The sequence below is a fragment of the Mus caroli genome, chromosome 9 (genome assembly GCF_900094665.2).
Source record: "Mus caroli chromosome 9, CAROLI_EIJ_v1.1, whole genome shotgun sequence".
Taxonomy (NCBI): domain Eukaryota; kingdom Metazoa; phylum Chordata; class Mammalia; order Rodentia; family Muridae; genus Mus; species Mus caroli.
In genome coordinates this window covers 63172577-63190074 of record NC_034578.1, presented here as the reverse complement: position 1 = coordinate 63190074, position 17498 = coordinate 63172577, and the positions used below count along the sequence as shown (strand labels likewise).

The 17498-nt window shown below is 39.7% G+C and overlaps 1 protein-coding gene across 12 annotated transcripts in view; it reads right to left on the bottom strand.

Moving 5' to 3' along the window:
* Csnk1g1 (casein kinase 1 gamma 1) overlaps positions 1 to 17498 on the bottom strand; it is a 130556-nt gene that overhangs the window by 50837 nt on the left and 62221 nt on the right. For all 12 annotated transcript variants that reach the window (XM_029481319.1, XM_029481318.1, XM_021171460.2 and 9 more), the window contains one exon: positions 13686 to 13755. In XM_029481319.1, the coding sequence (XP_029337179.1) occupies positions 13686 to 13755 (70 nt within the window). The remainder of the gene's footprint in view (positions 1 to 13685; positions 13756 to 17498) is intronic.

Here is a 17498-nt window from a genome sequence, read left to right as displayed (position 1 = left end):
GTGTCTGAAGACAGCTACAGTGTACTTATATACATAAAATTAATAAATCTTAAAAAATATACAGGCTGATCTAATTCAGCAGTTAAAAAAAAGGATTAAAGATTTAAAAAGTGTCCTTTTGTCTTTTTATTCAATGTATCACTGATAATTCAAAATCAGGAGACTCCTTCTTGAACTATTTTTTTAATGTCACACTTAGGAAATGTTATTCATGGTATTATATAAGACTAGTATAAATAATGCTTTATAGTTTATACAGACTTTCAATTAATCCTATCAATTATGTAAGGGTATTTTTATTATTATTTTTTTTTAATAGAGAGCTGATCTGAAGTAACTTGCTCAGGTTGAGTAGATCAGTCAAGTCCTAAACCCTGACTTCTGCCTCTAAGTTTTGGTCTTAGGCCTTTCTGCTACATGACATTTACTTACCTGTGATCTAAATTCACAGACTTTAAGAGTGGTGGGATGAACTCTGTGCCATATTACCTTGACAGGATCCGAACCTATTTTTTCACTACCACACACGCCTATAAGTATATGAGCCCTGATGACAGTGGAAAACACTCATAATTAGGTTGATAGATTATTAATGCAAATGCTTAAGAAAATATTTGTTACAGACACACAGCTAAGATTTCAGTGGAAAAGCTCTAAATATTGTTTTAAAAATGAACATTTTGGCCAGATATGGCGGTGCACACCTGTAATCTCGGCAAGTTGACTCTGTGTACACTCCAGGCCAGCCTGGTCTACACGGCACGTGCAGCACAGCCAGCTACACAGGAACATCCTGTCCCAAAAACCAACCAAGTACACAAATAAATCCTAACAAGGAATCAATCTTCTAATTAAGCCTAAAAATTAAATACATCTTGTAGAAAACAACTTGGCATATATTTAGAATGATACAAAAAATATAAAAGGCAGATAAGAATGTTTTTATTCCCTGTGGGCCCATATTACAAATTGTTCCAAGAAGTATCCCAACTGGAAAAACAAGCCCATATAATGAAGATGTGTCTGCGGCCACCAAAACTCATGGTAAAACTTGGGTGTCATAAAAACTCACAGTAAAATTTAGTTGTCAGTGCAGCAGTATTGGAAGTTGGGCTGTTAGGAGAAGCTGATGGCTGTTTGCATAAGAACACATAAGGAATGAAATGCAGTGCCCTCAAGAGCCATTGGCGATAAGAATCTGGGTTGAAGAAGCAGCTCAGCCTGTGCCTGCTCACCTGCATGGGCTGGCTACTTCTGCCTGATCCTCAGCACCACAAAAACAAATGCACAGGCCTGGATATGCCTGCCTCCCTGGCTTCTCTTCTCTTCTCTAAGTATGTCCTTTTTTGTGCCATGAGTTGAAATTTTGTGATGTCTTCACCAGAAGATGAGCAAAAGTTTGCACCCACACTCTTGGACATCCAGAAACATGAATTAAGTATTTTTTTAAATTACTGTTTTAAGTATCTGTTATAGCAACAAAAAATTAACTGTATCAGGCCACTCACAGCACAAAGCCATAAGGTCCCATTTAATTTTAGCACCCACCCTTCTTTAAAAACAGAAGAGTCTTGGGAAGGTAAATCTAAGAGCCACTTCTTTTTTTTTTTTTTTTTGTGGTTTTTGGAGACAGGGTTTCTCTGTGTAGCCCTGGCTGTCCTCAGAAATCTCAGAAACTCAGAAATCTGCCTGCCTCTGCCCCCACAAGTGCTAGGATTACAGGCGTGCGCCACCACGACCCGACAAGAGTCACTTTTTTCTAAATGGAAAGGTACAAGCGTCTGCCACAGAGCAGATGCTGAGGGCTGCCGTGTCTTGTTTTTGTTTTTTCTTTTTATCCTTCATTCAAGTATGACTCTATTAGCTGTAGCATTCAGATGATCTCATAGTTTTTATTACTTTAAAAGGTATGAAGACATTTGAGAAAACAAAGTGAATTAATCTACTTTGCAGACTTTTAACCTGACAGATTATGAACACTTTATGCAACACTTTCCTTACAGAAGTACAACCATTAACATGGGAGTGTCATGGTGGTGTTTCAGAAGCAGTGTACCCAGAAGGTCAGTCTTCAAAGTCAGTCTAACAATGAAACACTTAGGGAATTTAAAAGACAACTTGGCACACTCGCATGGGATATGCTGCTTCTAATCTCCAAATCCAACATGTCTGATGGTTACTGTATTCCTTCATCAAACATTGCCAGTGAGAAAAAGGGAAAAGGAAAGGGGGACAGCTACCATAACTGAAGGGGTCAGGGAACTCTTTACAAGTAAGGGTCACTAGAGTCTTGAAGGATGAGTCAGCTGACTAGACTAGAGTTGGGAGCCTGTCAGCTGGCAGGTTAAGAAAGCTGTAGGGAGCCTTTGAAAGTACAAAGGTGAAAGCAAGGTAAGAAACAGTCAGCTCTATGGGACTAGAAAATTTCACAACCTTTTGCTGTTAGAGTTTTCTCTTTTTTTAAACTTTTTACTTTATGTGTATAGGTATTTCACCTGTGTGTATGTATGTGCAACATGTGCGTGACCCGTGTCTTTAGAGGTCAGAACAGAGTGCTGGATGACCACAAAATGGAGTAACAGCCACTATGTGGTGTTGAGAATCAAACCCAGGTCCTCTACCAGAGCAACAAGCGCTAAGCTATGTCTCCAGCCATTCACAGAGTTTTCTTGAATCTTGGAGTACCTATTAAACAATTTCTTTAAAAATAAAGGTAGATTGGGGATAGAGAGATGGCTCGGCAGTTAGGAATATTTGTGGCTCTTCCAAAGGATTGAGGTTCGATTCCTGCATCTACATGGATGTTAGAGTTGTGACATGGGCTCCATGGTTACTAGACATTCATGTGGTGCACAGAATGCATACATGCAGGCAAAGTACCCACAACATAAAATGGAAAAAAATAATTTAAGCTGGATATAGTGGTATGTCTCTTAAATTTCAGGAGTGAGGAGGCAGAGGCAAACAGGCACCTATGAGTTAGAGGTCAGGCTGGCCAACAAAGGCTACATAGTGAGAATATGTCTCAAAACAAGCAAATAAAAATCAGAAAAAAGAAAGAAGGAAGGGGGAGGAAGGAAGGAAGGAAGGAAGAATGAATTATGGAGAGGTCATTGGTAAAGCAATATCTAAGTAAATAAAAAGTAAGTATACTATACCCATGTTGTCTCAGTATAGCTTTAATACTATTTTCACAGGAAATAGTTTTTCCCCATCAAAAATATTCTTAAGGGCTGGGTATGTGTGATAAAATTCTTATCTATTCAGAGTCATGGATTTTGTTTTTGTTTGTTTTTGTTTTTTGTTTTTCAAGACAGGGTTTCTCTGTGTAGCCCTTGCTGTCCTGGAACTCACTCTGTAGACCAGGCTGGCCTCGAACTCAGAAATCCACCTGCCTCTGCCTCCCAAGTGCTAGGATTAAATAGCCACCACTGCCTGGCTATTTAATCACCAATCCTTAAATGATAATTCTTGAGTATGACATTCAGTTTAGCTTCATTTTCATCNCCTGGAACTCACTCTGTAGACCAGGCTGGCCTCGAACTCAGAAATCCACCTGCCTCTGCCTCCCAAGTGCTAGGATTAAAGGCATGCACCACCACTGCCTGACCAGAATAATGTTTTTTTTTTTTTAAAAATACACACACACACACACACACACACACACACACACACACACACATATAATTTTCCAACCTTTACCTCCTAAGTGCTGTGATTATCACTGTGAACCACCACATGCTAATGGGAGCCATGAATTTTGTTTTAAAGTTTTCTAGGAGCCACGTATTAAAAGTAAAAATGTGTGAAATTAAATTTAACAATACACTATGCTTAACTAACATCCAAAGTGTCATTTTAAAACGCAATCTATTTTTTGTTGTTGTTGTTTTTTTTTGTCGTTGTTTGTTTGTTTTGTTTTTTTGAGATAGGGCTTCTCTGTGTAGCCTTGGCTGTCCTGGAACTCACTTTGTAGACCAGGCTGGCCTCGAACTCAGAAATCCGAGTGCCTCTGCCTCCCGAGTGCTGGGATTAAAGGCGTGTGCCACCATGCCTGGCAATTTTTTTTTTTGTTGTTTTTTTTTTTGTTTGTTTGTTTGGCAATCTATTTTTAAATTCTCTGTGTATGGGTGTTCTGCCTGCATGTATAGCTGTATACTACTACATGCATGGAGTGCCTAAGGAGGCCAGAAAAGGGTGTCATATATGCTGAGATTTTATAGACAGTTGGGAGCTACCATGTGGATGCTGGGGATTGAACCTGGGTCTTTTGGAAGAACAATCAGTGCTCTTAACTGCTGAGCTGGCTGTCTAAACCTAAACATAGAATCAATTTTTAAATTACATTTTAAACTTTTTTAGGGGAGAGCAAAATGTTTGAGATTCAATCTGTAGTTTACATTTACGTTTAGATGAAAGGACTTCAGTTCTGAATGTAGTTATGACAGACAGAAGTAAGGCTGAACAGAGAGTAGGAAGTAAGTTCTATCCTTAGCATTTAGCACGACCCAAGCACCCAAAACTTTCTCCTTCCTTCCAACTCTCCAAACCTCAGTCTGCTTCTCTGGAGCTAGTCACAAGTTGTTTCCTTTTTATAAGCTTGGTGCTGTGCCCACCTTGCATATATTTGGTATGCCTAGAACTTATAACCACACATAATATAAGTAGGATGCCCAATAAAAACCACTTTGGTAAATGTGGATCCATGCTGGTTATAGTCGTACGTGTGTGTAGTCTTAGCACACATTATGTAGGAGGCAAAGGCAGGAAGATCCATCGTTTTAGGCCAGCCTGGGTTTTGACACCAAGTCTTTTAAGTATACCAAAAGCAAGTAAAAAATGTACAGAACCTACATATGGACCTTGGCTTATATTGTATCCAGAACTCTTTTCTTACACATCTATTTTAACATACTTGTTAAGTCAGTAGATTTTTGTTAGGAAAAGCATCATTTCCAAGCTGGGCAGTGGTGGCAGCACATCTTTACTAACAGCATTGGGGGTTAGAGTGAGTTCCAGGACAGCCATGGCTACACCGAGAAACAAAAGCATAAACAAAACCGAACCACCAACCAAACAAAACATCGTTCCTTAGATTATCATTAGTTAGTAGAACAAGATATCCTATGGGCCAGTCAGGGAGGATGAATTGAAGTGATATGAACTAAAAAGAAAGAGTTAAAACACTTGTTAAGCTGTTCAAAGTTCAAGAAAGCAGAGGTGTAGAGCTGACAAAAATTTCCTAGTGAATGGAGTATAAATTACTTAAGACTTACGAAAAGAGCCGGGGGTGGTAGTGGGTGGTGGTGGTGCACACCTTTAACCCCAGCACTTGGGAGGCAGAGGCAAGAGGATTTCTGAGTTCAAGGTCAGCCTGGTCTACAGAGTGAGTTCCAGGCAGGACAGCCAGGGCTACACAGAGAAACCCTGTCTCAAAAAAAAAAAAAAAAAAAAAAAAAGAATTACAAAAAGAAGCCGGGCAGTGGTGGTGCACGCCTTTAATACCTGCTCTTTGGAGGCAGAGGCAGGCGGATTTCTGAGTTCAAGGCCAGCTGGTCTACAAAGTGAGTTCCAGGACAGCCAGGGCTACACAGAGAAACCCTGTCTCAAAAAACAAAAACAAAACACAAACAAACAAACAAAATAAGAATTACAAAAAGAAAAACAGGAGCCTAGCGTGGCTGTCCTCTGAGAGGCCCAAAAAGCAGCTGACTGAGACTGACACAGATACTCACACCCAACCACTAGACAGAAGCTGGGGTCCCCTGTGGTTGAATTAGGGAAAGGCTGGAAGAAACTGAGGAGGAGGGTGGTGATCAGCAGTCTCAACTAACCCGGACCCCCAAGAACTCTCAGAAACTGAGACACCAACTAGGCAGCATACACTAGCTAGTTCAAGGCCTTCAACACATATACAGCAGAGGACTGCCTGGTCTGGCCTCAGTGAGAGAAAATGCAACCAACCCTCAAGAGACTTGGGTCCCAGGGAGTGGGAAGGCCTGGTGAGGGTGAGGGTGATGGCATCCTCTTGGAGTCAAGGGGGAGGAGGAATGCGATGAGGAACTGTGGGAGGGCGGACCAGGAGAGGGGAAGAAATGGACTTAAAAAAAAAAAAGTAATGAAAAAAACAAACCAAACAGAACAAAAATGACAATATAAATGATCACCAATGTTAAAAGTGCATCTCTTGCTGTTTCTTCTAAAGCATTCTTATAAACTTGCATTCTAAAAATATTAGTAAACTGCTATTTTGATAGTGGGTGTAAGGAATATTTACCTTATGCAACCTTTTGAAACAAACAAAACAACAGATTCTTACTTCCCTCTGGCTGTCCTAGAGCTCTCTAAGTAGACCACTTTGGCCTTTAACTCACAGAAAAAAATCTGCCTGCCTTTGCCTTCTGAGCACAGTACAGGTGTGCACTACTTGGCTTCATACAATCTTTTACTGGAGCAGAAAGAAAATATTCTCTTACCAATAATACAGACTTTCCTTCCACAGCACTTGATAACGTTTAGGAACAAATATTAGCTCCCCTCTAAATGATTAAGCTTCATGTACTATGAGAAAGACGTGGAGTGCCTGGAATCACTGAGTTTACTCTAGCCATTAGTTATGAAGAAAACTTTCCCTAGTCTACAGGTCAATCAAGCATCCTCTGTCCACAGCAGTGGTTCCACGGGGTCAGGACCTCTTTGCAGGTTGAATGACACTTTCAGAGGGGTCGCCTGAGACCATAGGAAAACACAGATGTTTACATTATAATTTAAAACAGCAGCAAAATTACACTTATAAAGTAGCAGTAAAACCTGGCTGGGATACATAACCCCACAACATAAAGAAAGTAGCAGAGTCTCAGCATCAGGAAGGAGGAGAACCACTGCTCTAAGAGCATCACTGTGTCCTCGTCACAGGGCCAAAAGACGGCTTTGAGAAGAAGGAAGAAAACATGCAGTCAAGCAGTAAGAAAGATGATATTAAGACAAAACAGTATCAAAGCGTACAACTTAGTGTTACAGGGCAGAAAGTTGCACTAGAACCATAACCACTGTTCACATCTGAAAAATGAGCTCCCCATAGCAGGCTCTGGTGGCCAACTCACTCTTCTAAAACTATGCTCAGGTAAACACAGTAACAACTTTCTGAAACTAACGGCAATCCTTCAGTATAGTCACCTTATACATAAGTTAGCTGGGCTTACTTCCAGAAGCTGACCTTCTGTTTTGAATGTAAAAGACAAATTTCAAGTAACAAACTGCCTCCACACTAAGCAAATGCCTTCAGCTGCAGCTGGTCTGCACTTTGCAAAAGTGACTGCAAGGGTGTTGGTACTCTGCGTCTCTGTGAGATATGCGCAGTCAACAACTTCACAACACTCTACTGTAACTGAAAAACTAACAATCTAAAATGGGTAAAATGGAAGTGATTTTTTTTTCTCTTCCAAGAGAGATCTTCCAAATCTCTTTTTGCTTTGTAATTGTACAAATAAAGGAAATTACAAAATCCGAGTGGCTTTTTAATATCTTCCTCTTTTACAAATCATAATTAAACTTAAAAGTTTTAAAATTATTTATTTGTGTATTTGTGCCATGACCCTTGTGTGGAGGACAGAGGACAATTTTAGAGTTCTGTCCTTTCACCAAGGGTTCTGAGATTGAACTCAAGAGCCAAACTTGCACAGGAAGCACATTTACCTGCTGAGCCCTCTCTGCTCCTCATCTCTGTTATTTAATCCCCCTTTAGACAGGATTTCAAGGGCTGGAGAGATGGCTCAGCGGTTAAGAGCACTGACTGCTCTTCCAGAGGTCCTAAGTTCAATCCCGAGCAACCACATGGTGGCTCACAACCATCTGTAATGGGATCTGATGCCCTCTTCTGGTGTGTCTGAAGAGAGCAAAAGTATACTCACACACATTAAATAAATAATTAAACAAACATTAAAAAAAAAAAGAAAAAAACAGGATTTCAATATATAGCCACCTGAGTCATGGTATTGTAGGCATGTGTCACCAAGTCTGACTGAAGAGAAGGGCCAACTGGGGTTGGCTTCAGAAAAGAAGCAAGTCTCTTACAGCATCTATATAATAGGTTTTGTTCCTATTCTACTATATGGTAGAGTTAATGAGTAAGATCCCAGTGTAAAAGTAGTCTCTCACTGTGCCTAATATTTGTTTTTGGTTTTTGGTTTTTTGGTTTTTGGTTTTTGGTTTTCCCAAGACAGCCTTTCTGTGTAGCCCTGGCTGTCCTGGAACTCACTTTGTAGACCAGGCTGGCCTTGAACTCAGAAATCTGCCTGCCTCTGCCTCCCAAGTGCTGGGATGCCTAATATTAATATTTGTAATGTGGTATTATGATGTAGTTAACTACACAGCTCATACCTGACACTTACTAATGCAATTGCATAACCCCACACCCTCATAATGTTTTAAGTTTATGATTTTTACACTGGCCACACTCACAGCTGTCCTGAGCCTCTGTACATCACAGAATTCATCCTGATGCTGGGCTTGGCTCCCAGACACCAGGTATTTCCTTTGGTCAACTATCACAGTAAAGGTTAATGTTATGCTGTGTCATTCCTGGAATGACAGATGAGAATTCATAGTACCATAATTTAAAAAAATTCAGACTTTGCATTAGGCCATTTTATTAATTTTGTTTGTTTTGAGACAGGATCTCAACTACATAACTCTAGTTTGCCTCATATTTACTATGTAGACCATACTATCTTTGAACTCATAGAGATCTGCTGGCCTCTGCTTCCCCAAAGTTAGGAGTCAAGATGTGTGTGATCATATCTGGCCAAATTAATTCATCTTTAATTTCATTTTGTTTTACATATATTTGCTAGCATATATGCCCGTGCATCACACCCTTGGAGATAGGAAGTGGGCACTGGATCACCTGGGATTGGAGTCACAGGTTGGGGTCACCTGGCACGGGTCTTGAGATCTGAACTTGGGTCATCTGGAAGAGCGGTTTGTACTCTGCTAAGCCATCTCTCCAGCCCCATTTTAGACTATTTTAACTCAACAGAATCAACTCGTAAAAATTCTGGGATTTAACTTAGAAACAAGATCAAGCTTTCAATGACTCCAGTTCTACAAGATCTGACAACTCCCCGGACCTGAAAGAGTTCCTGTTTGCAGTGTATATACATATGCTCAGAGGCACACACGTAAAAAATAAAATAAATATTTTACAAATAGAAAACAATTAATTAGTACCAAATAAGTGACTTATAACTTTTAAAGCCTAGTAAATAAAATAACCCTATTCCCTGGTACCTCATCACCCTACACCCTGCCCCCAGCATCAGTTATCAATCATTGATTGAATGTAGACTGTAATATCAATGTTCTTTTAAAGGTAGTTTATAATTCCTTCTGAGTTGGACATGGTATAATCTTAGCACTCAGGAGAATGGAGCAGGAAGATAACAAGTCTGGGGGTAGCCTGAGCCACACAGTGAATTCAGGTGCCAGGTAGGAATAGAGCAAATGCTTGTCTTTCTATACAATACAGGTAGACTTGTCGTATCTCCTTTCTGCCCCTTCCCCACCAACTCCAGCCTCACCTACAGGGAAAGACAGTCACATATTGATTTATCTGAAGCTTCTCCTGTATTATTATAATTCAGAGCGGCTTTTTTTTTTTTTTTTTAGCAATCTCAGGTTCTTGCTACTGATTCTCAAATTCACTCACATGTATGTGTGTTCTGTTCCCAAGCAGAACAACAGGCCTATGGTGTGTACTAGCAAAGCAGTGCTGACCACCATGATTGCTCCTTCTATGCCTCTGATAAGACAGGGTTCGTCTAGAAGGCTGTGACACCTTCTTTCTGAACATAGTAGCATATGTGCTTTGGCTGCTCACACCTAGCTACTAAAGAATCACAAGTGCAGCCAGAAACTTGGGACAACACATTTATGGTTGACAAATCTCTGAGTTTGAGGTTAGCCTGGTCTACAGAGTGAGTTTCAGGAAAGCCAGGACTATACAGAGAAACTGTTTCCAAAAAAAAAAAAAAAAAGTATTCTTGCTTTAGAGCAGTGATCCCACAACCCTACATATAAGACATTTACAACTCATAACAGTTGCAAAATTACAGTTTTGAAATAGCAATAAAATAATTCTATGTTTGGGATCATCACAACATGAAAAACTGTATTAAAAGGTTGCAGCACGATGGAGAGATGGCTCAGGGGTTAAGGTCCTGAGTTCAAATCCCAGCAACCACATGGTGGCTCACAAACCATCTGTAATGAGATATAACACCCTCTTCTGGATGACAGCTACAGTGTACTTACATATAACAAATAAATAAATAAATAAATAAATAAATAAATAAATCTTAAATTAAAAAAAAAAGAAGAAGAAGAAGAAAGCTGGACGTTGGTGGCTCACGCCTTTAATCCCAGCACTCGAGAGGCAGAGGCAGGCTGATTTCTGAGTTCGAGGCCAGCCTGGTCTACAGAGTGAGTTCCAGGACAGCCAGGACTACACAGAGAAACCCTGTCTCAAGAAAAAAAAAAAAAAAAAAAGGTTGTAGCATTAGGAAGGTTGAGAACCATTGCTCTAGAGTAGATTCAAACATCACCAAAGTTCTCATCTTGGAAAAGTCTGGCTACTACTTAGTTGCAGACAAGAATATTAAGACAACATGAACTCCAGTTAAGAGTAGTGGGTAAAACTAGGCAGAGTTGTACATTTGTAACCCTAACAGGTGCAGGTTGACAGGAAGGATTTCAAGTTCAAGAACAGCTCTGAGATACATAGAAAAATTCAAGGCCAGCCTGGGATACACAGCAAGATACTGTCAAAACCAACCAACCACTATTAAATAAATAAATAAGTAAATAAATAAATAACAAAAGAAAGAAAGAGAGAGCGGGGAGGGAGGGAGGGAGGAAGAAAAGAAAGAAAAAAAAGGAAGGAGGGAAGGAGGGAAGAGGAGGGAAGGACAGCGAAGGAGAAAGGGGTTGGAGAGATGGCCAGCAGTTTAGAAGACCCAGGTTAGATTCCTAGCAACCTACAAACTGTGAGTAACTCCACTTCCAGGAAATCTGACACCTTCTTCTGGCACCAGGCATGTACAAGGTATATACACAAACATGCAGGTAAAACACATACACATCAGATAAATCTTTGAAAAGGAAAAAAGACAATATGCAAGCTTTGAGAGAGAGAGAGAGAGAGACCACCACTGAATTTCACAGAAAATAAAATAAAAAAACCCTGTAAAGATGGCTCAGTGGGAAAAAGTACTTGTTTGTAACTCACTGGCCAGTTAGCCTGACAAAAATGGTGAGTGAGGTTTACTGATATAGTCTAAAAAATAAGCAATAAAGGAAGACATAAAACATCAAGTCACACACACACACACACACCATGCAGAAGATGGCTGCCCAGAAGAGACACAGATCAAAAGCACTAACAGCAGTCTTCCAGACAGTGAGCTGGACTGAAGAAACATGGAAAAGTAGCATTTCAATTTAGTTTAGGAGACTAAAGCACTGTTATCAAGGGGTAAGAATGATATCAGGAAAACCCACTACATGTGAGCATCCAATGCAATACTGTAGAAAGGGGTGGGAGTGGCAGAGAGGGAGAGAATGAAAGAGCAGCAGCCGTCCTATTCTCACTGGTAGCAATGACACAATGCACATCCCGGAGCTGCCTTAAGCATTAAGCAATTTTTGGAACCCCTACTTCCTCTGTTGTTTTCGGTGTAGTACTTCTTTACAGAGAATATCCAAACCTCCGGACTTCAGTGTTTTGTGTTTATAAAGGTCATAACTCCAGTAGCACAGATTTTCTTCTCATTTAATGAATTTTTCCCAGAGATAAACTCAGGGCCTTGCACATTTTACCTCAGCATTTTAAGGTACTGTGGTCTCAAAACTATTGGGTTCAAGTGGTCCTTCTACCTCAGTCTCCCATATTGCTAGGATGAGAGATGTGCACCACTGTGTGTGGCTTCATATTAAAAAGAGAAGAATGGCCTGCTCTGGTGGCTTTATCTGGAAGGACTTATAGAAGCAATATTGGAAATAGGCCTGCTCACTTCCCCAGGCCACTCAAACATTGCTGGTTTGGATCAGGTATGTTTTAACCTATGTGTTAGATTTGTGAGATGTGTATAAGTGTATTTTTCATAACTAGGTTAATAAAGTTATCACCCTGAAAAATTTCAGGCTCACAATATATGAGCCAGATGTTATAGTTCCCACCTGTAATCCTAGTACTTGGGGGGCTAAGGCAGTCTTGGGAAGGACTACCATAAGTTCAAGTCCAGACTGTCTGCACAGTAAGTTCTAAACCAGCTGTGGTGACAATGTAAAACCCCATCTGAACCAAGGCAAATCAAACTAGACCAAACCAGTATTAGCAAAGTAGGAAGAGCATCCAAAGCAAGAACTGAGAATCAGGTGTGGTGGTGCACACCTATAATCCCAGCTCTGAGGAGGTGAAAACTGGAGCAGCAGGAATCTGGGCTAGCTTGGGTTATGACACCCAACAAACATGGCCTTAGTGCCCTTGGAAAATCTTTAAGGAGTTTCAAAGATAATTGATTTTAAAAAATGGCATCAAATACAACAAATTTTAAAGTCATACAATTATGGTGGCTACATGATGTAATGCTATTAGAAAAATAACACAAAAATGTCAGAAAAGAACTAAGAAGAAACAGTGGTAAGTTAGGGAGAAGGGCTAATGATAAGCCTGTTTGGCATGTGATCTAACTTTCTCTTATGGACAAAAACAATGGAGCAATTAGGAATGAGCTGGAAGCCCTCAATTGCAATTTAAGTATTCTTGTGAACTCACAATGTTTTTCAATATATATGGCCCAGCTATATAAAGAAATAACTGTATAGCTACTTATTTATAAGCACACACACAAACAACAAAACCCCATCAATTCTATTCTCAGACCAGAGAAACAAACCTCAGACTAAATACAAACCCTGAGAATTTCGTTTTCAGGTGTAATTTTTAAAAAATTAACTTTATTTTTATTATTTTCATATGTATGGATAGTTTGCCTGCACATATATTTGTGCACCATGTGTGTGCCTGCTGCCTGAGGAAGCCAGAAGAGGCTGTAGGATCCCCTAGAACTGGAGTTACAGATGGTTGTGAGCTGCCAAGTGGGTATTGGAAATTGAAACTGGGTTGGGGCCTCTGGAAGAGCAGCCAGTGCTCGTAATTGCTGCGCCATCTTTCCAGCCCATGAGTGGCTCTTGTAAATGAAGAAAACAATAAGTAAAACCAGAGTGCTGTATTTTAGAACTTATCTCAGTTAAAACACTCAAGCATAGCACACAAATGACCAATCCCTTCTCCTCCACCCCGAGCCAATTCCCACCCCACCCCCCATCCCCAGTATAGATAAAAGTCAGCAAAGAGACAAATCCCAAATCCCCATAGCATGTGGTATTTTAAGCAGATTTTAGCCAGTAGCATTTAAGGGTTGACCTTAACAGGTCACACCATTAACAGCCCCTCAATTAAATCTCCAGGAACCAGAGAACAAACAGCTTTTGGTTGGCCATGTTTATAACCTACCCAGTAGACAGGAGATAAGTGGTCTAGTAAAGGAGACAAACCAGACAAGCTTACTTTAGGGCATCCAACTAAATTCTATGTTAAATAAAGGGAGAAAAATAATGGGACTTACCTGTACTGCCAAGCTGTTTATAAAACCTGTACTCTAAATGAAGTTGTGGAGCACGTGATTTTATTGGTTCCTGAAATCCAAGAAGAAACACTGTGATCAAATTTCAACAAATGGGCTTTTTCCCCAGTCTTAGATTTTCAGCACCAATAGAGCAAAGATCCTTTAATGTGGAGACGATTTGCACATGATTGACAGATAGTGTGTTCTCACCACAGCTGTCGTCTTTAGGAGTGCAGATAGAAGAAGATGAGTTGGATTACATACAACTCCTCTCTCAGGCAGTCAGACTCTCCATGAGCCAACACTCAAGGGCAGCTCTCTTGGCATGAAACACTCTTTTTTTTTTTTTAAAGATTTATTTATTAGTATAAGTTCACTGTAGCTGTCTTCAAATGCACCAGAAGAGGGTATCAGATCTCATTATGGGTGGTTGTGAGTCACCATGTGGTTGCTGGGATTTGAACTCAGTACCTTTGGAAGAGCAGTCGGTGCTCTTACCCACTGAACCATCTCACCAGCACAGCATGAAACACTCTTACAAAAATGGGCTCGCTCACCAGCCTACCTTCTTTCTTTTCCTCTTTGCCAATAAATCTTTGTGTATTTAGGGAGGATGACTTCAAAATCTCAATCCTCCTGCCTCTCGGACTGCTAGGATTACAGTAGTTCACTATTTTGCCTGGTTTAGACATCAAATCTTAAAAAACACAGTGGATATCTCTTGCTTGTGTTATTATGAACTCTGGGTGGTAAACAGTTTGAAAAATTAATATACATTAAAACACATTTTCAAATACATAAAAATTAAGAAGAAAGAAAAAGTAATCTGAGGATCTACTGTTTCAGATAGCCATTATTAATGCTTTTGTAAATTTGGGGGGGGGTTATTTTGGGACGGGGCATGTATCTTGAATTCTCTACATAGTCCAGGCTGGCCTCAAACTTGGAAATCTTGTCTTAGTATCCCAATTGCTAGGATCAGAGGTGTGTACCACAATGCCTGGCTCCAAGAACTTATCTGTATCTATTATACAGATCATTTTATATGAAGGAGATCTGACTTTATTTGCTATTTACTATGTGTGTGAGGTATGAACAGTTCTACTGGTTAAAATACATTCTTGTGTATGCATATGCTTGCTGTTTTCAACATTATGAACAATTAATCTTGCGAGAATTAGGGACTATAAAATGCAACATAAATCAGTAACTTTGATTAATGTGGTGTTCACTATTTTGTTTGTTTACTTTAAGAAAGGGTCTTCCTATGTAGTCCTGGCTGTCCTTGAATTTACAGAGATCTACCTGCCTCTGCCTTAGTGATGAGATTAATGGCACACATCACCACACCTGCTTGCATGTGTTAATTTTCAGTAACAGTAATTTTCTTTCTTATTTAGGAAGAAGGCTTTTCAAAGGTCTTATTAATACATGTTAATAGGATAAAATAATAGATTATGCCATATTCATATATGCATTTATAATGGAAATTCACACACACACACACACACACACACACACCACTGCTCACACTATCATCCACAGGTTCCTTTATTTTTCCAAATAGTTCACCTTTTAATTTATGTGTTGGTTTTTTCTCTTTTTAATCTAGATTCCATGTATATAAACAACTAATGATAAAAAAAAACCCCAAACAACCATGTGGTTGGTATCAGTCTTTCCAACAAAATTTGGACTCTTTTGTCAAGCATAGCGGTCGGTTCATGTTGTCAAGGTGGAGGCAAGAAGTTCATCCACAAGTCTGAGCCTAGCTTGAGTTATATAATGAGTTACAGGCCACTCTGGACTACAAAGTGAGACTCTGACTAAAAACAACAACAAAACCCTACAGAATAGAAACAATAGTCAACAATGAGGGAGTTTCAAAATCTTTATAAAGCAGGTAAACCACCACACATTGCTCTGTCACACCTAAGAATTGAGTGATTAACTGGTCTAAACAGATGTGTAGTACTGGCAAACAGCTAACAAGGCAACCAAAGGCTATTTAGCCTAAAAGATAAAAGAGCTTCTTGACAATCTGGTACATAGATGATAGGCGAAAACCATCCTTCTTATTTATTTATTTTTAAATTATCGCCCAGCTGTGATGCCACCCGCCTTTAAGAGGCAGGCAGATCTCTGAGTTAGAGACCAGTTTGGAATACACAGATCAAAAATCAAGCCTGCCGGAGTTATAGGAGACTCTGTCTTAAAACAAAGCAAAGCAAAGCCACACACACACACACACACACACACACACACACACACACACACACAAATACCTCAACCATCCAACCAACCAAAACTAATCATCAAGCCAAGCATGCTTATAGTCTCTATAACCTTAGTATTTAGGAGGGTCTTGGTTTAGGACATGGCCCACTACATGGAGGGCAATCTGGGCTATTGAATAAGACCCTTGCTAAAAAACAAAACTAAAACAACCACTACAACCAAAACTTCCTAAACATACACACTCAACTAGGATGCCTACTGCGAAAGCAGAAAGGAAGGGCTGATGAATGAGCACTATGTAGAAACTAAAACCCTGCTGCTCTGCCAGCCTTACGTTCAAATGCTGCGGCCGCCAGCACTTCCACTTTCCCAGCACTCGGGAACTGGAATCAGAAAGATCAGGAGTTCAAGGTTATCCCTGGCTACATAACAAGTTTAAACTACATGAGAGATCACCTCAGAAAACAAGACAGATAGATAGATAGATAGATAGATAGATAGATAGACAGACAGACAGACAGATAGATTGATAACATGGTATAATTGAAAATGCTGTAGTCAATCATTTCTACTTCTTGGTATAGATTATAAGCTTGTGGCACCACAACTGGTTTTATGTGGTATAGGGTAATTAAAATCAGGACTTCATGCATGTTAGATAAGCCTATACCAACTGATCTACATCACAGCTCCTCAAACATTTATCATACTTTTGTAGTATCAACATTTAAAAACATATTTACTATTTCAAAAATGCAAAAAATTATTGTTTAACAACAAAGTCTATATTTTCTTAGGACATAGAATCTATAAATCACAGAACTCTGAAGCTTCTTTCACATCACCTAATTCATTCACCTGTTACTTCTAAGAAAAGATAAGGTAAATAAATTTGGATCTTTCTACCTCAAGGCATTCCATTAAAGACTTCACAGCACTCAACATTAACTATTGTTGAACTGTGTGCCTCCTGAGATAGTCATAGTGAAGAGAAAAGCACACAATACCAATACAATGATAGCTACCTTCGTGTACTCTTCCTTTGGTGACAGGTCATCTACTTTATCACCAATAAAGTAGCCAGTTACAGAATGTGTCTAATAGCAAAATCACCACCAATGATTTCATGATAAACAAAGAGGACAGAGGAGTCGGATGTAGAGCAGGAGAGCACTGCCTGCCTCCAGAGATGAACCCGAGAGAATGGCAAACATAAGAGGTGGACACCTACCAGAGGACCTTTACTTAAATTTCTAGTTAGAAACCTTAACAGAAAATATTCAGTATAATCTCTGATGATTTAGTTAATAAAGAAAACAAACAACAACTAACCTTTGTAGAATCCCAGTGTTGGGAACATGCCTATATCTTACACATATTCACACAAGACGAGTTTTTTGTTTTGTTTTATCAATCACAGGATGTACAACACCCTTCAGACAGTCTCTTGAACCTACTCAAGCTAAGATGGCTTAAGGACCTGATCTGGAAGCATTAACATACAAACAGCAGTGTAGAGAATGTGTGTTGCAGGATGAGCAACACACATAGGCTTTTATATTACTTCTAATTCTT